This window comes from Peromyscus californicus, unplaced genomic scaffold, assembly GCF_007827085.1.
Source record: "Peromyscus californicus insignis strain IS unplaced genomic scaffold, ASM782708v3 Scaffold_14__1_contigs__length_90479793_seg_2, whole genome shotgun sequence".
In the NCBI taxonomy this organism is placed as follows: Eukaryota; Metazoa; Chordata; class Mammalia; order Rodentia; family Cricetidae; genus Peromyscus; species Peromyscus californicus.
Genome location: NW_026294436.1, coordinates 65612425 through 65634048, shown reverse-complemented (window position 1 = coordinate 65634048; position 21624 = coordinate 65612425). Strand labels below are relative to the sequence as shown.

General features: G+C 52.1%; 2 protein-coding genes across 8 annotated transcripts in view; one reads left to right on the top strand and one right to left on the bottom strand.

Annotated features, from left to right (window-relative positions):
• Positions 1 to 13164, top strand: part of LOC128110071 (epoxide hydrolase 1-like) — a 28849-nt gene extending 15685 nt beyond the window's left edge. For all 4 annotated transcript variants that reach the window (XM_052737824.1, XM_052737823.1, XM_052737822.1 and 1 more), the window contains 7 exons: positions 2889 to 3069; positions 5332 to 5559; positions 6113 to 6242; positions 6876 to 7084; positions 9283 to 9391; positions 10823 to 10948; positions 11363 to 13164. In XM_052737824.1, coding sequence (XP_052593784.1) covers positions 2889 to 3069; positions 5332 to 5559; positions 6113 to 6242; positions 6876 to 7084; positions 9283 to 9391; positions 10823 to 10948; positions 11363 to 11564 — 1185 coding nt within the window. In that variant the 3' untranslated portion in view covers positions 11565 to 13164. The remainder of the gene's footprint in view (positions 1 to 2888; positions 3070 to 5331; positions 5560 to 6112; positions 6243 to 6875; positions 7085 to 9282; positions 9392 to 10822; positions 10949 to 11362) is intronic.
• A 126-nt stretch (positions 13165 to 13290) lies between these two features.
• Tmem63a (transmembrane protein 63A) overlaps positions 13291 to 21624 on the bottom strand; it is a 38237-nt gene continuing 29903 nt past the window's right edge. For all 4 annotated transcript variants that reach the window (XM_052737815.1, XM_052737816.1, XM_052737820.1 and 1 more), the window contains exons 18-23: positions 19956 to 20118; positions 18625 to 18730; positions 17091 to 17258; positions 16403 to 16518; positions 16043 to 16105; positions 13291 to 14212 (exon numbers count right to left, since the gene is read on the bottom strand). In XM_052737815.1, the coding sequence (XP_052593775.1) occupies positions 14045 to 14212; positions 16043 to 16105; positions 16403 to 16518; positions 17091 to 17258; positions 18625 to 18730; positions 19956 to 20118 (784 nt within the window). In that variant the 3' untranslated portion in view covers positions 13291 to 14044. The remainder of the gene's footprint in view (positions 14213 to 16042; positions 16106 to 16402; positions 16519 to 17090; positions 17259 to 18624; positions 18731 to 19955; positions 20119 to 21624) is intronic.

Here is a 21624-nt window from a genome sequence, read left to right as displayed (position 1 = left end):
CTGCTCCTGCAGGGGTCATCTGTGACCTCACTGCTCCTGCAGGGGTCATCTGTGACTGTGACCTCACTGCTCCTGCAGGGGTCATCTGTGACCATGACCTCACTGCTCCTGCAGGGGTCATCTGTGACTGTGACCTCACTGCTCCTGCAGGGGTCATCTGTGACTGTGACCTCACTGCTCCTGCAGGGGTCATCTGTGACTGTGACCTCACTGCTCCTGCAGGGGTCATCTGTGACTGTGACCTCACTGCTCCTGCAGGGGTCATCTGTGACCTCACTGCTCCTGCAGGGGTCATCTGTGACTGTGACCTCACTGCTCCTGCAGGGGTCATCTGTGACCGTGACCTCACTGCTCCTGCAGGGGTCATCTGTGACTGTGACCTCACTGCTCCTGCAGGGGTCATCTGTGACTGTGACCTCACTGCTCCTGCAGGGGTCATCTGTGACCTCACTGCTCCTGCAGGGGTCATCTGTGACCATGACCTCACTGCTCCTGCAGGGGTCATCTGTGACTGTGACCTCACTGCTCCTGCAGGGGTCATCTGTGGCTGTGACCTCACTGCTCCTGCAGGGGTCATCTGTGACTGTGACCTCACTGCTCCTGCAGGGGTCATCTGTGGCTGTGACCTCACTGCTCCTGCAGGGGTCATCTGTGACCGTGACCTCACTGCTCCTGCAGGGGTCATCTGTGACTGTGACCTCACTGCTCCTGCAGGGGCCATCTGTGACTGTGACCTCACTGCTCCTGCAGGGGTCATCTGTGACTGTGACCTCACTGCTCCTGCAGGGTCCATCTGTGACCTCACTGCTCCTGCAGGGTCCATCTGTGACTGTGACCTCACTGCTCCTGCAGGGGTCATCTGTGACTGTGACCTCACTGCTCCTGCAGGGGTCATCTGTGACTGTGACCTCACTGCTCCTGCAGGGGTCATCTGTGACTGTGACCTCACTGCTCCTGCAGGGGTCATCTGTGGCCATGACCTCACTGCTCCTGCAGGGTCATCTGTGGTCATGACCTCACTGCTCCTGCAGGGGTCATCTGTGACTGTGACCTCACTGCTCCTGCAGGGTCCATCTGTGACCTCACTGCTCCTGCAGGGGTCATCTGTGACTGTGACCTCACTGCTCCTGCAGGGGTCATCTGTGACTGTGACCTCACTGCTCCTGCAGGGGTCATCTGTGACTGTGACCTCACTGCTCCTGCAGGGGTCATCTGTGACTGTGACCTCACTGCTCCTGCAGGGGTCATCTGTGACTGTGACCTCACTGCTCCTGCAGGGGTCATCTGTGACTGTGACCTCACTGCTCCTGCAGGGGTCATCTGTGACTGTGACCTCACTGCTCCTGCAGGGGTCATCTGTGACTGTGGCCTCACTGCTCCTGCAGGGGTCATCTGTGACTGTGACCTCACTGCTCCTGCAGGGGTCATCTGTGACCTCACTGCTCCTGCAGGGGCCATCTGTGACCTCACTGCTCCTGCAGGGGTCATCTGTGACTGTGACCTCACTGCTCCTGCAGGGGCCATCTGTGACCTCACTGCTCCTGCAGGGGTCATCTGTGACTGTGACCTCACTGCTCCTGCAGGGGCCATCTGTGACTGTGACCTCACTGCTCCTGCAGGGGTCATCTGTGACCATGACCTCACTGCTCCTGCAGGGGTCATCTGTGACTGTGACCTCACTGCTCCTGCAGGGGTCATCTGTGACTGTGACCTCACTGCTCCTGCAGGGGTCATCTGTGGTCATGACCTCACTGCTCCTGCAGGGGTCATCTGTGACTGTGACCTCACTGCTCCTGCAGGGGTCATCTGTGACTGTGACCTCACTGCTCCTGCAGGGGTCATCTGTGACTGTGGCCTCACTGCTCCTGCAGGGGTCATCTGTGACTGTGGCCTCACTGCTCCTGCAGGGGTCATCTGTGACTGTGACCTCACTGCTCCTGCAGGGGTCATCTGTGACTGTGACCTCACTGCTCCTGCAGGGGTCATCTGTGACTGTGACCTCACTGCTCCTGCAGGGGTCATCTGTGACTGTGGCCTCACTGCTCCTGCAGGGGTCATCTGTGACTGTGGCCTCACTGCTCCTGCAGGGGCCATCTGTGACCATGGCCTCACTGCTCCTGCAGGGGTCATCTGTGGCTGTGACCTCACTGCTCCTGCAGGGGTCATCTGTGACAGCTCCTTTGCTGCTGGGACAAAGTGGAGGATTTGCATCTTGCAAAGCCTGATAATCTTGCTCTATGGCTCTTGACAAAGTTTACCAACCCCTACTCTACAGAAGGCTTGATGAATTAAAAGTGAGTATTGCGGGGGGCGGGAGGGGGGAGAACAAGGGAACCCGTGGCTGATATGTAAAATTAAATTAAATTATAAAATAAAAAAATCAAAAAAAATCAAACATGAAATTAAAAAAATCCTTTAATCCCAGCACTCAGGAAGCAGAGGCAGGCAAATCTCTATGAGTTTGAGGCCAGTCTAGTCTACAGAGTGAGTTCCAGGACAGCCAGGGCTTACACAAAGAAACCTGTCTCGGAAAAACCAAAAAAAAAAAAAAAAAAAAAAGAAAGAAAGAAAGAAAGAAAGAAAGAAAAGAAAAGAGTAAGTATTGTTCGCACACCTGAGAAATGAAAAGATGGCTGGGATGGAGCTAAAAGGGAGAACACATCATGTGTGGCCTGTGCGAAGCCTTCCATCCCCTCCCTGAACCTCCCATTCCACCAAAACAAAGAGATGAAAGGATTCTGAAGTCCACAGGGAAGAACCATCAGCCTCTCAGGGATCCACTGTGTGGCCCCTCCGTGGTGCCCATCTATGGCTGCAGGGTTCACACTGAGTTGTGGACACAAGCTCTGCCCTGCCTCTGCCCACCCACCCTGGCTTCTTCCCTGCAGGACTTACACCAGAGGATTGACAGGTTCCGGGCATCCCCGCCTTTGGAGGGCAGCCGCTTCCACTATGGCTTCAACTCCAGCTACCTGAAGAAAGTGGTGTCCTTCTGGAGAAACGAGTTTGACTGGAGGAAGCAGGTGGAGATCCTCAACCAGTACCCCCACTTCAAGACCAAGATTGAAGGTGAGTTTCCAGAACACCAGCCTGGGAGGGGGGGGGTGAGTCACGGGAGCAGCCTTCCTTCGAGATGAGTGGCCCCAAGTCAATCATGTGGTAGCACCCTGGGTCAGTGGAAGGTCACTGGTATGCCTGAAAGTTGTTGAAACGTTATTTTCCTTGTTGCTCTAACATAAAGCCTACAAAGACAAGTTAAGGTTTTTCTTTTGGCTCCTGGTTTGCGGGTACTGTCACGGCAGGGAAGCCACTGCAGCAGTGGGGTAATGTCATATCAGGTCTGTCTGTCATCAGGAAGCAGTAGAAAGAATGTGGTCTTTCCATTTTCTCCTTTCTTCCGTATTATAGTCAGTCTTTTGACCACCCCAGGCTGCCCGTATTCAGGGCGGGTCTTCTTGCTTCTCTTAACTCTCTATGGAAACACCCTCACACACATCTCCTCGGTGATCCCCAGATTAACCAAGTTGGCAATGAAGATCACAGTTGTAACCCCAGAAATGTGGATTCAGAAGGTGAAGATTCTTGGCAGCTCCCAGCTCAGGCAAAATAACACGTGTTCCAAGTTCAGTGGCAGACCCTCTCTTAAGAGGAATTAGGCAGAATGTTAGGGAAGGATTCCTGATGTCCTCCCCTGGCCTAAGCATACACACACACACACACACACACACACACACACACACACTCACACACACACACACACACACACACACACTCACACACCTGTATACATACATATGTGCGCACACACACACACACACACACACACACCAGCTTGAGAAAGGGTTTATTTCAGCTAACAGTTCAAGGGTGCTGGCCATCGTGATGACGTCATGGTCAGGAGGAGCATGAAGAAGCTGGTCACAGAGTGTGTGTCTGTAGTCAGGAAGCACAGAGCAATGAATTCCTGTGCTCAGCTGGCTTTCTTCTTTTTATTCAGTCCAATCGCCCAGTCCGTGGGCTGGTACTGCCCACATTTACGATAGGTCTTCCCACATTAATTAACCTAATCTAGATAACCCCTCAAGGATTTGCCCAGAGACTTGTCTCCTAGATGATCCTCCACCCTGTCACGTTAACAATTCATGGCAGCTACCACAAACCTTAAAGACAATCAGATATGGAAACACTTAAGAAAACCAGAGCCACTGTGTAAACACTTCAAATTCATATTCTCTTGTGGCAAAACACACAGAGCCTGACATTAGAGCAAGTGGCCTCTGGAGGAGGAAGCAGGACAGCCGATGCCCAGGATAGCACTAAGCAATATTTTCCTTTCATGGGTGGCAAGCTTGGCCGCTCAGCCTCAACTCACTGTCTCCCTAGTAACCATAGTTACTAGAGTGTTACAGTGCAAAGCCCCCTCAGGGTACAAACGCTCCAAGAGGACAGTTCCAGCCTTGAGTTCACCTTGGACAGCAACCCATTAAGACAGTCCTGTGTGATCTAGCAGGACTGGCAGCCTGTGCTGGGCCTGGGGCTTACAGGATGGGTTCTGCTGGGTCGGGTGCTTGCAGGATGGGTTCTGCTGGGCCTGGGTTTGGGTTCTCTGCACCATCCACAATGCTATTTGGTGACCTCAGTGCCCAGGTGCAACAAGTCTCCAGCTAGACTCCCTTCCGGTGTTCTCCAGCGTAAGTTTGGTCCGAGAAGGCTCCTGCTTCATATTTGCCGCCATCCTCCTGCCTCATAATGGACCTTCCCAGGTCCCTCTTTCCTTCAAGCTCTGACACCTGGTTCGATGATTAATCTTAGCCCAACTTTTGCAAAAACTGGATCATACCACAGATATGACACGGTGATTTGCTCTCAGCATCTACCAGTGAACTCTTCTGTGTGTTAGATGAGCACACGGATGACAGTCCCTTCACGAGATCGTACTGCAGTGCTCTGTGGAAGACTACCCCTGGTTGCTGGGTATACGGGCCTCTCCCAGCCCTGATGTGTTCTCAGTGAACAAGTGTCTATGGAGCCCTGCTGTAAGCCAGGCAATGTTCCCAGTCCAGCTCTGCCCTCCAGAGAGAACACTCTAGTGTGACTGGGAGGTCATCGAGGACTTGCTCATGGCCAGAGCACACTGTAAGCACCCAACAGTGAGACTTGTTATTACTGTCATGGGTTCCTTGGGGACACCAAGGGCACGGCACTTATTCTCTCCCAGGAATGGCACACAGGGAACAAGATTCCCCAGGACCTCAGCCTCCACTACAGCAGGACCCTCCTCCCCTCACCTTGACTGTGCTCTGTCCCTCACCCTGACTGCTCTGTCCCCAGGGCTGGACATCCACTTCATCCATGTGAAGCCTCCCCAGCTGCCCTCAGGCCGCACCCCAAAGCCCTTGCTGATGGTGCATGGCTGGCCCGGCTCCTTCTATGAGTTTTACAAGATCATCCCACTGCTGACTGACCCCAAGACCCACGGCCTGAGTGACGAGCACGTGTTTGAAGTCATCTGTCCCTCCATTCCTGGCTATGGCTTCTCAGAGGCATCCAGCAAGAAAGGTACAGGGAGGGTGGTACATCCCAGACTGTGCCTCGTATGGCCAAGATGCCACCACGTTCTCATTCTAAGATGAAGCAGGGTGGCTAGACAGTTGGGAAAGAGAATCTGAGGGACATTGTAGGTTCTACATGGCCAGTTCTTTAAGGACATGAGTCAAAGGGACAGATGTGGCTGCCTCGGCTCAGGCCTAGACTCTCACATTTACCACTCAGGGGCAGCTCCATACCTAAGCCATGCCCTGCTCTAGGCCAGCATGGCTACTAAAGCCCCTGTACAGAGTGGCCTGAATCTGCAGAGGCTAGCCAAGCTCTGCGCATACCTTTCTTGCCTGGCAGAGTAGTAGCTATTGAATCATGCCCTACCCTGAGAAAGGCAGCTCTCACTCTCTTTCCCTGTGAGGGGGCACTTCCTTGCAGCTCTAAGATTCCTTCTGTCCTTCTGTGGGCCTCTGTTTCCTCAGCTTGGAGGGAGGCAGGTCTGGGGCACTTCCTGGGCACCTGAGTGCTTCAAAAGCGTCCTCATGAATCCCCTGTCTGTCCCCTTCACACTCAGGCTTCAATACGGTGGCCACTGCCAGGATCTTCTACAAGCTGATGTCGCGGCTGGGCTTCCAGAAATTCTACATTCAAGGCGGGGACTGGGGGTCCCTCATCTGCACCAACATGGCCCAGATGGTTCCCAAGTGAGTCGGTGAAGTCGTGCAGGCATGGCCCAGCCTCACCGGTATCTGAGTGTGTACAGCGTCTACACAGAGCACAGGGCTGTTCACGCCAGGCCCCTTCGGAGGGAGACTTAGAGCTCTCTCTCTCTCTCAGCCAAGCCCTCCATGGTGACCCAGTGCAGAAGAGGGAGTTCCCCTCCCACCAATACCTGAGAATGACATACACTGACACCCTCCTCCTGGGGTAACACAAGAGTGGTGACCCTTGGCCAGGCACCCAGGCAAAGCAGTTAGCAGAGATACAGGCGACATCCATGGATGTCCAACCTTCCAACACTACAATCCAATATCACCACAATGTACTGAGTGGCACTCATACCTTTCCTGGTACAGATGTGGTCCATGGGTTGTAGGCTGGACACACCTGATAGACCTTCATGGTTGGCAGACTCCAAAATAGCCCTGACCAGAACTCTCTAGAAACTGTCCTTTCCTGTCCCTCACCTCCAAGCCCATGGATTTCCAGTGGAACAGACTGCTGAAGGAGGCTGGCTTGTGCTCTTCAGTTCCATGGCCTGTCCCTGCCCTCCTCCATCTCCTCTCCATGTCCTTCATAGCAGCCAAAATCACCTGTGCCCATTTCTCTGCCCACAGCCACGTGAAAGGCCTGCACTTGAACGTAGCTTTCATTACAAAAAATATCTACACCCTGACCCCTCTCCTGGGCCGGCGTTTCGGGAGATTTCTTGGCTACACTGAGAGGGATATCGAGCTGTTGTACCCCTTCAAGGAGAAGGCTTTCTACAGCATCGTGAGGGAGAGTGGCTACCTACACATCCAGGCCACCAAGCCAGACACCGTGGGTAAGCATACTCATGAGAGGCAAACCCTGAGGGAAACTGGTCCCCCCAGGAACACTGTGCACAGACCAAGAGGCCCTAGTAAGGGCCTCAGAACAGAGACTGCATTCTCTATGGAGGGGAGTACCCACGGTTCCACACGCTTTCCAAATTCCATGGCTAATCTAAACACCTCCCTAACTTAACTCATCGTGTGCTCTCGGGGCTTAGATTGCTCATCCACAGCCTGATTTTCAGTCCTCTCCAAGGAGTACAGGGAAGGAGGACTCACGGCAGAAGGCTCAGCAGCTCTGGAGTACCCCAGGGACTAAAAGTCTCAGCCAAGTCTGAGAGGGGAGCTAGCCACCATTCCTGTCCCCAGGTTCTATGGACAGCTTGCTTTGAAATCTGAAAAGCTCAAAGTTTCCTAACCAGAATCAAGTGAGCAGGTCCCAGCACACTTAACTCATTTATTCATGGGAAACCAGTAAAATGTTAACAGCAGCAAAGGCAGATAGGAGCACAAACCAATTTTCTTTCTTTCATTTTTGTTTTTTCAAGACAAAGTTTCTTTGTGTAGCCCTGGCTGTCCTGGGAACTCACTCTGTAGACCAGGCTGGCCTCGAACTCAGAGATCCACCTGCCTCTGCCTCCCGAGTGCTGGGATTAAAGGCGTGCACCCCCGCTGCCTGGCTTACAAACCAGTGTTTTAATGAATGCAGAGCTCATCTGCAGAGTGATAAGCAAAGATCACTAGGAAGATGCGTTTGTCCGTCTCTGCAGACTAGGGTCATCTGCACTGCCCTGGCTTTTCTGTAATTTAATGAGCCATGAAGTGACTCAATATCAAAGGTAGCTGAGACCCTCAAAGCAGCAGAGTTCTCAGCCTGTGGGTTGCGGCCCCTTGGCAAACCTCTCTCTCCAAAAAAAAAAAAAATTACATTATGATTAGTAATGGTAGCAAAATTACACTTATGAAGTAGCCACGAAAATAATTTTATGGTTGGGGGTCACCACAGCATGAGGAACTGTATTAAGGGGTGGCAGCATTAAGAAGGTTGAGAACCACTGCCCTAAAGGACTGGAGGACTGGTAAGGGCCCTCTGGATGATCCCCTAGTCCACTTAAAAACACCCGAGAATTGTTGGACCCATTTCTGAGCGCCTCACAGTTCCTATGGCAACACAGCATTCCAGATACGCTATGGTGGAAACCTTGTGTTTTGGTTTGGTCTGGGGCTTTTGCCTGTTTTGCTTGTTTGGGGTATATTATTTTGTTTTTGTTTGGTTGGTTCAATGAAGAGCCTCATACATATTCAGCAGGTATCGTATCACTGAGCTCCACCCCAGTGCCCTGCAGTATTGATTGCTGGAATGTGTTTTATCTCAGCCATGTGCCAATGTTTACCATTGATTTTCCTCTTAAGTACTTTCAGATCTTTCTTTTCCTTTCCTTTCCTTCCTTTCTTTCTCTCTCTCTCCTCTCTCTCTCTCTCTCTCTCTCTCTCTCTCTCTCTCTCTCTCTCTCTTATGTGTGTGTGTGTGTGTGTGTGTGTGTGTGTGTGTGTGTGTGTGTGTGTGCAGGCGCGCGCGCCTGAGCGTATTATAAGCACCATGTGGGCAGGAGCCCTCAGAGGTCAAAAAAGTGCATCTAATCCCCCTTGAACTGGGCTACAGGAAGTTGTGAGCTGCCATGTGGATACTGGGAACCAAACCCAGGTCTTCTGCAAGAGCAGTGAGTACTCTTAACCACTAAGCCGTATCTCCTGTTCTCACTTTAGGTATCAGGATATAGAGACCCAAATTCTTATCTTTATAGAAACAGCATTGTAGGTGGATGAATGGCTGAGTTCTACAGCACTTGCCTAGCAAATCTGAAGCTCTGGGTTCAAGGCTCAGTGCCACATAAGGCGTGTGTGTGTGTGTGTGTGTGTGTGTGTGTGTGTGTGTGTGTGTGTGTTCTCTCTTGGACCTCAAGAACCCGAGTTATCTGCCCTTCAGTTTGAAAGACACTGCCTTATAGTGAGCCCATGAGATCATGGGGAGGATTGGACCCATTAACCAGATGAGGTTATAAGGGCTCCAGATGTGGGATCCATGGCAGGGCTGTGCTGGAGACAGGGATTCTGCCTGACACAACACTGATCCAGCCCCACCCCTCCGTCCTGGAGTCATACTCCCTGAGGCCAGACTTCAGTACCTCCCTTGCTCCATCCCATCCAGGCTGTGCTCTGAATGACTCACCCGTGGGCCTGGCTGCCTACATCTTAGAAAAGTTCTCCACCTGGACCAACCAGGAATACCGTGAACTGGAGGATGGAGGCCTGGAGAGGTGAGCCCCCCACCCCCCACCCTGCTGCAAGTCCCCAGACTCTGCCTTTCTCTGCCTACCATTCATCCCTGATCAAGACCCTCTACAGGGGGCCAGCAAGCTCCTCTGTCTTAGGTGTCCTACACCTGTGATCAGGGGACCCTGTGTGGAGGATGGAGGAGGTAGAGGCACCCACAGGACAAATGTCTAGTTCAGCAGGTTAGTGACACAGAGAATTCAGAACTCAGTAGCTCCTCCTACAGCCAAGGAGTCTCCAGGACAGTGAGCAACCTTTATTGCAGAATAGCAGGACCTCTCAGCCAGAGCCTCTACAGACTAGACTGTAGGTTAGATTCTGTGGGGGCCAATCAAGAGAGGGCTGTGGGAAAGACTGGGGAGCCAGCCCATCTCCAGAGTTCTGGAAGATGCACCATGCACAGGGCTTAAGTCTTGTTCCTAAGCCTGGTGCAGGATTTTCTCTGACCCACAGTCCCCAGGGTCTATCTATGCCTTTCTTTCCCTGTTCAGTGACACAAAGCACCAATCCCAGAGCTGCGGGCAGGACTCCCCTGCAATTTCTACCACCTCCTAAATGCTATCACATTTGAAAGACCTCTATAGAGTTGTCTATTCATGAGGTCAGAGCCCTCGGGATCCAATCACTTCCCCAAAGCCCAACCTCAGATCGGTTTCTGAACCTTTTGTGGGGCACCTCGTATCCAAATCATCACATTGATTGACATGCTGTCTAAGTAAGGGACCCATGTTTTCTTCTACTGCCCTTGACTTTGATGTCCCTACATGTCTTCCAAGTGTCCTCATTCTATTTTTACCAGAGGGCAAACTGAGACACAGGCATGGCAAACTATTGCCAGCATCCCAGGGCTCTTTAATACTGTGGCCAAGACTAGCACCACAGTCCCTTGACTCTTGGTTCATGACCTCTAGCCAGTTTGTGTGCTGGCTCCTGAGGAACACCCCAGAGACCATCCTCTTCCTGCTGCCAGGAGTTTCAAATCCCTTAGGATCCTAAGAGAGGAAAACTCATTACTGTGAGAAACCTGGAATCTTGAACTGGGGGCAGGAGAATGATCACTGGAGGGTAGGTAGTACTAGCAGAGACCTGGAAAGCCCAGGAGGAAGTTGGAGGTAAGAGCTGTGGTGTGCACCTCTGGGCTCAGAGCACCTGGGTGTTCAGGTGCTGCCTGGTGGGGAGACAGGGGTGGTGTTACTTCTCATGAAGACAGGTGGCAGAGATGAATTCATGAATGAAAGCTGCTGGAGAACCTGGCGCTTGCTGCCTACCATGGTTGGCACTCTGAATTAGCTATCCATCCAGAAACAGGCCCTTGACCCAGGAATGGCTGACTGATTCCTGAGTCTGTGGGAGAAAATGGCACTAGTCATTTGAGGAAGGCCAGATAGGCCTGGACAGCCTGTGCTCTTTCCCAGGAAGTTCTCCCTGGAAGATCTGCTGACCAACATCATGATCTACTGGACAACAGGAACCATTGTCTCCTCCCAGCGCTTCTACAAGGAGAACATGGGCCAGGGCATCATGGTCCATAGGCATGAGGGGTAAGCCGGGCTGAGCAGGGAGGGGGCCTCTGGGGATGGGGCTCCGCCTGGGAGCCACTTGGCCTTTAATCCAAAGAAGGTGTGATGGCATCAGATGTTCTCGGGATCCTGGTCTGCTGGGACAGAGGCACTGGGATCTGCAAGGTCCACATGGAGACCTTCAGGTGACATCAAGACTAGCAAAGTGGGCATTTAGAGGCTCATGTGACCTGTCACATGGTCCTTCCAGGCAGAGAGGGTCCTTAGTGAGTAGAAGCAGAGGCTGCAGTAGAATGGCTGACTGATTCCTGAGTCTGTCCTTGTCATTAAGGTTCCACATGGCCTCTCTCAGCCCTGAGGCTCTAGTCCTGCTTTAGGGACATGAGAACAGGACCACAACCTGAATCCATAGCAAATCCCTCCTCTTCCTCACAGGATGAAGGTCTTAGTGCCCACCGGCTATTCCGCCTTCCCTTCCGAGCTACTGCATGTTCCAGAAAAGTGGGTGAAGGTCAAGTACCCCAAGCTCATCTCCTACTCCTACATGGAGCGTGGGGGCCACTTTGCTGCCTTTGAAGAGCCCAAGCTTTTGGCCCAGGACATCCGCAAGTTCGTGTCCCTGGCAGAGAGGCAGTGACGCCCTCAGGAATCAACCTACAGCCTCGGCAGCAGCTCTGGAGTCTCCCCAGTCTCCCTTAAGAAAGATGCCCTCTTTCTAAAGGAAGTTTTTGTGCCCTGCAGGCTCTGGAGCCTGGGTACCTCCTCCACCTCTCCCCACCCTCATGTTAGGTTACAGACCTTAAAACACATGGCCACGGGGCTGGAGAGATGGCCCAGAGGTTAAGAGCACTGGCTGCTCTTCCAGAGGTCCTGAGTTCAATTCCCAGACACCACGAGGTGGCTCACAACCATCCATAATGAGATCTGGTGCCCTCTTCTGGCCTGCAGGTGTATATGCAGACAGAACACTGTATACATAATAAATAAATAAATCTTAAAAAAAAAAAAAAAAAAAAAAAAAAACCCACAGCCACTTTAAGAACCAGGTGCCCCGGCTCTGGAAAGATCTAGCCATGCTTTCCTGCAGAAGAGGGAGTAGTCTGGGGTAGAGAACTAACAAGTGGTTTGTCCTCTCCCTCCACCGTGCGGCTGTGGGCAAGCATTAGACCCATAATCCCCTGTTGCCAAGACCCAAGGCAACTTTGAATTATGATTTCACTCTTATCTAGTGCCTTCTTGCCCCCCTGACTCCTAGCACATAAGCTAGATCTCCCGCCATGGAACCTCCCCGACTTGCAAAGAACCCCCTTTTGTCCCACATCCTCAGAGGCTCTCTGGCTTGCTCCCCCCCCCCTTGAAGACCCCCTTGTAGGTCATAACACACCTAATAAAGCTTTTCTGGAGCAAAATTCGCCTCAGTACCTGTCTGTGACACCTATGCATCTTTCCTAAAGTTTACCTGACATGCTATATACCTGTGTTAAGCATGGTAGCCTTGGTGACAAATGATTTTACTTCTAAGCACAGCTGGACCAAATGGCATCCTCTATTCCAAAGCAACCCACACAGAGCTCTCCTCCCAGAGGTGAGCTCACACTTCTGTGACCCACACGGGGCTCTCCTCCCAGAGGTGAGCTCACACTTCTGTGACCCACACGGGGCTCTCCTCCCAGAGGTGAGCTCACACTTCTGCCCTTGTGCTTGGTGCCTACTGGGCCCTGTGAAATCAGTCCAGACTGGCAAAGACAGGGAAAGCAGCTGGAAACAGTCACTGGCCAGCACCACCCTCGACCAAGCACCGCCCCCAGAGCAGTGCTGGCACCATCCAGACACTCACAAAGCTCAAGCCCATGGGGAAAAGGCAGTGTGGCTGACTGGCTAGCTCACGTGAAACGGCCCTAATAGTCAAGGGCCACCAGACCTGAGAAAGAGGGATGGCAGATCCTGCCTGGTCCCTGTGGTAAGGGACCCTGTCTGTGGTAAGGAACTGAGGCAGGCCCAAGTAGTTATCTTCTGATTTAACACAGCTCTGCCCTGGCCCACACCTTCACTCAACCTTGGACTGCTAGGTCCCACATCCCCATATGTGTCTTGCCACACCCCTTCTGTTCCATGTGGGCACCCAGCCTCATCCTGTCCCCTGTGGCCCAACCCCAGATCCCACTCTGGAAAAAGAAAGAGCTACCAAAGACAGAAGAAATGAGGGGGGGGGGCACCCTCTTCTCTCTGTGCCTGCCACTCTGTCCTCCCATAATCCCAGGGTACCCTTGACAATGCCCCTCCCAAGTTGGACAGAGCAGACACATCAGGTAGAAGCTAGATGAAGCCTCCATGGACATGAAAAGCCACACACTAACCCGGAAGACGAATGAGAGGTGGGATCTTACCACCAGCCCAACAGGTACTTTATTGATGGTTCTCAGTGTCCCTGCCTACTGCGGGGTGACCCCAGTCACGGAATTCTGGGCAACAGGATACAAAAACCCAGAGACCCAGCAGGTGCCGAGGTGGCTATATAGCCAATGGGCAGGAATCTGCTGCCCTGCTGCTGTAAGCCAGGACAAGATACTTCCTTGTCTCTACATCTGTCCACTGGTCCCTGGAAGGGGCTGTGGAAGCATTGTAGGACCCCACATGAGCTCCGTCTCAGGCTCGCTGGTCTTTGCAGAAGGCTAAACAGTGTCCAGGGCTTTCCTGGACACAACTCTGCATCAGCCCATAGTCTCCAACTCCGATCAGCCTGAGGGCAAAATTCCAACACATGATCTTGGCTACAAACCACTAAGGACATCATCCCACCTACAGAGCTGTACCCTCGCTGAGTGGATGGGGGGATAAGTGTGCATATCCTCATGTGACCACACCGAGGGAGGGGGCTGCAGGTGCTCCCCACACTAGAACCAGAAAGGCAGCCTACAGAAGGCTCGTAGGGACAGCAGCCCTACCGTATCCCCTCAGCCAAGGGCCCCAGCCCCCATGACCCACTGGTTCCCTCTTCTCACAAGACAGGAGCTTTAAAACAGGAAAGAACTCAAGAGCCTGCCTGGGTTCCAGTCCCTTCTGTCCCTCGGGCCTCCTGAGTGCCCAGAGCCTGCCAGACCAGCAGCTTGCCCACTCTCAGGATTCCTGGTAGGCACAGGCCACACTGTCGCTAGGATTCTGAGCCACAAGCTGCCCAGGAAGAGTCCCACTGATGTTACGGATGGCACCATAGGTCTGCTGCTGCTGTGGGGACAGCGCTGTCCTCTCTGAGGCCAAACCATTCAGAATCCGAGGCACATAGGGCTGTTGGCAAATTCAAGAGTTAGGTCTTAGATGGTGGCAGGTCTGACATCCCACATCCTGGTCATGCCCCGGGCTACCCCTCTTTCTCTCAGCAGGTGGATACATTAGCAAGAAATGGCATTCACATGGAGCGTCTTGCTGTGGGATGTTCTGTATGGCAAATGTGTTGCTAATTAGTCAATAAATAAAACACTGATTGGCCATTGGCTAGGCAGGAAGTGTAGGCGGGACAAGGAGGAGAATAAAGCTGGGAAGTGGAAGGCTGAATCAGAGAGACACTGCCAGCCGCCATGATGAGAAACAGCATGTGAAGATGCCGGTAAGCCACGAGCCATGTGGCAAGGTATAGATTTATAGAAATGGATTAATTTAAGCTGTAAGAACAGTTAGCAAGAAGCCTGCCACGGCCATACAGTTTGTAACCAATATAAGTCTCTGTGTTTACTTGGTTGGGTCTGACGGCTGTGGGACTGGCAGGTGAGAGAGATTTGTCCTGACTGTGGGCCAGGCAGGAAAACTCTAGCTACAGCGTCTGGATCCCTAATAAGTTAACTGAGCATTTCTCAGCAGCCAGAGCAAAATGGAAAGCAGTTTACAACCCAGTTCTCATGATCATATGAAGAAACTAAGTGACTTCCTCTAGTTCTCAGAGGAAACACTCCTTCCTGTTCCTGTACTCTGGTTGACCATCTCAGTTTATTTGGGAACCAGGCTGTCTTTAGAGACATGTGTCTGTCGGCTAGGCATCCTCCCAGGCCCAGGCTGGAAATGAGGGCTCTCCAGCTTCTGCCCAGCCTGCTCTTCTTGCTGGCTGGCAGGGCCAAGCGTGTCTCTGGGTAATTATGCTCCTCAATACCGACTTATCAGGGGCTTGTCCAAGGACAGACCTTAAGAGGAGTCTTCTACTACCTTGTTAAGACTGCCTGTGTTATGATTATCTTGTTATGCCTACCCTGCAACCATGTCTTTCTTTCAGGAAGTTGTTAGGACTAACTTGTTATGCTTATGTTCTGCTCCTATAACCCTGCCCATTTTGCCCACCAAATCCCCCATTTGAAAACCCCCTATCCCTGAGCCTTGTCTTCTCACATCCAATGCTGACCTCTCAAATCCTACCTTAGAGGGAGGCAGCCCATGTACATGAATAAAAATGCTTGCTTTAATTAATTTGGCTATAAAAAAAAAAAAAAAAGAGTAGTCTTTTACCCCAGGAAGGTAGCTGCTGGAAAGACTAAGACTGAGGAGGCTAGCCAGTATCCTAACCTCACATCCACCACCTGGGGCCCAAGGGCCACACTCTACCTTGAGGTAGCACCCTGGAGGACAGAGGCAGGAAGAAAAAGAAGAAAGGGGCTTTTCCAACCTGGCACCCCCTTCTAGAACAGGTGCTCTATGCATTTGCTAAACTCAAAAGGGCCTAAGTCTGCGGTCTCCCATAGCTGTTAGAGGACCTCACACAGAGACTTGAATAACCTGACAAAGCTGCATCCAACCACAGGACCTCCTGATACAGACGCACTAGAGGCCCAACCCTCCAGGCGGTAGGGCTGAGCGAGGGCAAGTGGGCGGGGCACTGTGGTCCAGAGAAAGATGGGCATCCATCAGGCAGAGCAAGCCTCAGTGGCCAAGGCGGCTTCTGGTGTGCAGGTGCAGCATCCTGACTGACTAGGGAGTCCTTTCAACTGACATTAATTCAAAACTAGCCTGCCAACTGACCTGGGATTTGTTTTCAGCTAGAACTATTCCAGCACACCCCTGTGGCTTCTCTGGATGGGACCTTACAACCGGAGTGACAAAGGGCAGCTACCACGTAGAAACACGGATGCTTACTGTGAATGATGAGGGCACGTGGGCCTCTGCTTCGCTTCCTCTGTCACTTGATGACTCGTCTGTCTGTGGACAACAGCAGAGACACAATGAGGAACAGAACCGGTCTCTCTGAACTAAGGTCCCCCAAACAAACAGACTTGTAACCAGCAGAATAATGGATCCAGCCGGCACCAGGCTCCCAGCTCAGCTCCACTGAGGGAGGGGGACAGGGGCCCGGAAGAGGGGAGGGAAGCCACATCATCACACCCCACTTCCAAAGAAAAGCTGGAGGAGGCTGGTACTGCAGTCACGTGGGGAGGGAGGAAGAAGAGAGAGCCGCGGCTGGCCTGAGCCGCCTGAGGCAGGCAGACAGCTGGGTACCTTGTAGTTCCAGGGGCTCAGGTGCTTGAAGCATCCAAAGCAGGTGTAGAGCAGGCAGGCCAGAATGGTGAGCAGCACCACCACGAAGGTGAACAGAGTGGCGGGGGCCTTCAGACCTGGGGACACAGGCGCAGCCTTGAGGCAGGGGACTTCCTATCTTGCTTGCTCTGTTGAGGAAGGCGCCAGGCCTGGTGCTCAAACTGTGGGTGATATCTCCCTAGCCTTCACCACTGCCCCTCCCTGCAACAGCCAGAATGGTGTCCTCAGAGCCAAGAGCACACAGGGTGTAGGACCCACGTGATGGCTGGAATCACCCCTAGTCAGATTTTGGACCCTGGGACACCAAGTAAGTGGTCATTGACAGTGAGATTGCTGGGACAGATTCCCCTCAGCCTCTAGAGCCCGGGGCAAGGCAGGACAAGGGCTCTCTGGGGGTGACTTAGAGTCTCATCTCCTCTGACTCAGTGCCCCCAGAACTGGTACAGGAACTGTCTTCTCCGTGGGGATTTTCTGGAGCTCTGTCACACCTGACCTAGCTCAGTAGCCAGGTTGTCAACACCATACCAACCAGCCCTCACCCAGGAGCATCCACACTGGTGCTGTGAAAGCAGTTAGGGACCCAACTGGCTGGTGGGCATGTGGGAAAATGAGGCCCCTGGCACTGGGCACAGCACAGAATGCCCCTTACCCAGACGAAGGAAGGAGAAGAAGAAAAGCCAGAAGAGGCAGAGGATGGGAGCAGCCAAGGCCTGGTTCACAGCGGCAAAGTGGATCCTCTTCTCCAGCTTGGCCGGGAGGTAAGCGAAGTACAGGTTGTGCCGGTCTACCAGATGCTTGAGCAGGATGTAGATGAGGCCTGCCAAAGAGGGACTGTGAGCCAAGGATCCTACCGAGCCACAATCACAGCACATGGGAGGCAAAGGCAGATGCATCTCTGTGAGTTCGAGACCAGCCTGGTCTACATAGTGAGTTCCAGGACAGCCAGAGCTACATGATGAGACCCAGTCTCAAAAAATAAACAATTTTTTTAATCTTATTATCTATTTATGTGACTGTGTATGTTTGTATATGTGACCAAGGGGTGAGAGAGGTCAGTTCTCTGAGGCCGGAGTTTTCAGGCAGCTGCGAGCTGCCTGATGTGGGTGCTGGGAATCAAACTCAGGTCCTCTGCAAGAACAATATGTGCTCTTAACCACTGAGCCATCTCTCCAGCCCTTAATTAGTTAAGTAATTAAATTATATTAAAAAGACCCAGCCATGGCAGCACAGCCAGAACCCCAGTGTTTGGGAGGCTGACGCAGAGGGTCCTGAGTTTGAAGCTGATCTGCGCTACAACATAGCAAGACTTTGTCTTTATAAAATATATGAGCTACATGATGATGATGATGATGATGATGATAACAATCATGACTGGGAGGTAGCTCAGTCCCTGAAGGTGCCTGCTGCAAGCATGAGGTCCTGAGATCAGACCCAGCACCGATGTAAACACCAGGCATGGGGGACACATCTGGAACCACAGCCCTAGGGGAGGAAGTGGAGAGAGGCAGGTCCCCAGAGACAGTCAGTCTAGCCGGTTAGAGGGCTCTATGTTTACACAGAGACCGTCCAAAAATATAGTGCAAAGTAATAGAGAAAGGTATCCAAGGGTAGGCACAGTGACACTCAGTCCCAGGACAGGAGGCAGAGGCACGGGGGCGGGGGCAGATCGTTGGGAGTTTGAGGCCCATGTAGTCTACATAGTAAGTTCTAGGCCAACCAAGGCTACAAAATGAGACCTTCTCTTTGAATATCAGAGAAAGAAAGGAAGGAAGGAAGGAAGGAAGGAAGGAAGAAAGAAAGAAAGAAAGAAAGAAAGAAAGAAAGAAAGAAAGAAAGAAAGAAAGAAAGAAAGAAAGAAAGATAGATATCCAATACCTATTCTGGCCTATATACCAAGTGCATGGACACCCATACTCACCCATGCACACATACATACGCATACATATACAAATCAAACAGGATACCATGGTGGGCCAGAATGGAAACTCACACCAGACATGATGAGAGAGGCCAGCAGACGCAATCATTGAGAAAGGAAATGAAGTTTTGTGTCGCAGGCTGTGGTTCCAGTCACTCCAAGTCACTCTGCCGGGAATCCACTATGACCCGGTGGCAGCCATCTCAAGCAGGTATGAAAGAGTCAGATGTCCCCGAACCCTGAGACTGATGCCAGGGCCACTTACCAAACGGCACAATAATGGGGCAAGTGATGCTGTAAGCCATAATGACGGTGAAGACACACAACGTCCACGCATACATGGCTCCAAACTCGTATTCAAAGGCCTGGTTCTAGGGAGGGAAAGGGTTAAGGAGCTCGCAGGCTGGTTCTGCCCCCAAACATATACTATATACTCCAAGCATGGGGGATGGGAGGTGTCCAATCCAATGGGATTGGCAAGGACAAATAGTTAGGAGTGCTTCTGCAAGCCTTGGCTTTCTCTTCTCCAGCCAGATCTTCCAAGGCATGGTGTGTGTGTCCTCACAGGATTCCCTTGGAATTGTGTCCGACCACCAGGGCTATGAGGTCCTGGGACAGATACAAGCTGGAGTATACACCATCCGGAGATTTCACACAGACTGGGCATTCTCCCTGCCATCAGCTCAACCCTAGTTCAGGTGGCCTGAAACAAGGAGATCAGTGGTGCCCATCCCAAAATACAGAGGACAGCTGGCCTCCTACTTCTTCTCACCAGGGCACAGGGAAACAGCAACCCCACACCATCCAACTTAGGAGATCTGGAGACGTGCCATAGCCTGAAACAGCTTTGACATTGGAGGGGCTCCTAAGAATCAGTCCAAACAGAGACCCCCCAGGAAGGGGATCTATGGGTGGTCTAGATCTCTCTCTTGCTAAGCAGGTGTTTAAACCATTGAATGTATAGGTTTTAGCTATGTATTTGGTGTGCAATGATTAACCTCAAATGTCCACTTGACTGGATTCAGAATCACCTAGGAGGAGACACAGCTCTCTGTGTAAGTACTTCTAGGGAGGTTTAACCGAGGAGACCACACCCACCCAAGGTGTGTGGCATCATTGCGTGCGCTAAGGTCCCACACTGAATGGAAGAGGGGAGACAGCAAGCTGAGCGCCAGCACTGTCTCTCTCTGCTTCCTAACAGGATCCAGTGTGAGCGGCTGTCTCAGGCTCCCACCCCACAGGTACAAACGCTCTCACCCCGACTCCTTCCTTCCACCATGGACTGTACCCTCAAACTGGAGGCCAAAATAAATCCTTCCTTCCTGAACTTGCTCGGTCGGGCACTTTGTAAGGGGGATGAGGAAAATAATACAGTGTGTGGCCAGACTGCTTAGACCAAAAAAACCCCAAGCTCTTTCTTCCAGCCCATGATTCAGCATGGAAGCTAGAGAAAGACTTGCCATGATCCAAAGAGGTTCTAGGCACAGACGACCCTGGGCCTGGACTTGAAAAGCTCTTGTCACTGTGCCCAGCACTTATTCCAGAGAGCTGAGAGGCTCGCAGGCAGGGAGCACTGAGGAGGATCTGAGGCGGTACCTGCTTAACATTCCTGCGGTCAGCAGCCGTCTTGGCCATGATCATGCGGAAGGTATAGAGGATGAGGCCGGGCAGCCGCAGCAGCTCCATGCCACTGCCGATGAAGGCTGAGGCGATGACGTAGTTCACAAAGAAGGCACCTTGGTCTGGCAGGAAGACGCACCTAGAAAGTGATACAGGCCTGTGAGCTGGGAACCCAGAGCTTCCTTCCAGCTGGAAGGAGAAGGGGGGACCTCTGGGAGGATTTTCCCTGCTTCCCTCATTCAGCACACATTTATGGAGACAATCTGTGTGGCAGTTACTATGCTGAAAGCTAAGAATAAAATCAAGCCATAATGCTTGTAATCCCATCACTGAGACAGCAGAGGCAGGAGGATCATGATTCTAGGCCCTTCTAGCTACAAAGCAAGACCTTTTCTCAAAATTTAAAATAAAATAAAACAAACAAACAAACAAAAAATCCCAGCACTCAGGAGACAGGGCAGGCAGATCTCTGTGAGTTCAATGTCAGCCTGGTCTACGGAGCAAGTTCCAGGTACCAGGACAACCAAGGCTATAGAGTAAGCCTGTCTGGTCTCAAAAAAAAAAAAAAAAAAAGCAAACAAACAAAAAACAAATGAAGCCCCAGACTCTGCTGACTTTGCATTTGCACTTTCTGGGGACCCAAACAAACACAGGCATACACCATATGACAGGCGGTGAAGGGCTGGCTGGCTGGGTGGGAATGAGCTTAAGGGGCTGATCAAAAAGGCCACTGAGGAAGCAGGTCACCTGGACACCAAGAGACCTCGGATAATGACATTGATGAAGAGTTGTGGACTTGGCATTACCAGGAACAGTATGAGGGGAGGTGGGCCTGAAAAACAGGCTGGGGGGAGGCAGACTGTGAGGCTGAAAGGATCCTACTGTTCGGGGGACACTATCACAGCTATGGGTGCACTGGAGGAGGTGCTGGTGGCCATCAGGAGGCAGGGTCTGATTCTATATCTTTCATGAAGATGGAACTGGGGGATCTGCTGACAGACTGGATACAGAGTTGGAGGAAGAAGAAAGGCATGCGGAGCTCCAAGGCTTTTTCTGGACCTACTTGAGAGTTTGGAGAAAAACTGAGGGCATAACAGATCTAGGTTAGGGCAGGTAAAGTCCCCAGTGCAGAGTAGGGGCCCCCTCTGAGGCTGAGGAAGGAGACAGGAGACTCTCACATAACAGTGTGGATACTGTGGATTTAATTTTTTCTTTAACTTCTTGGTGCTAGATGAAGCCCAGTGAGGCATACAGTTAGCCCCTTTGTGCACAGATTTTAATCCAGTAGTCAAATAGCAACGAAGCCTGAGTCCAGATGAGGAGTGCTGGGACAGAGCCCTCAGGCAGCCAATACCTAGCTCTGCAGGAAGTCCCACGGAGGCTGAAAAGGAGATGCTGTGGGCAGGGAGGCCAGGAGCAGAGTTCAGAGTCACGCGAGAACACTGACTCCGGGAAGAGCCTCCACCAATATGTCAGGTATGGCTCATAGGTCACAGAGAATAGGAGGAGAGCAGGCCACTGGATTTGGTAGTCAGAAGCCACTGGCCACCAAGGCAAGAGCCAGTTGGGTAGGTATTGTCTATCTGGAGTTCTCTGCTCCTGAGTCACCAGTCAACTCAGCAAGGACAGCTGCCCCATCCTTTCA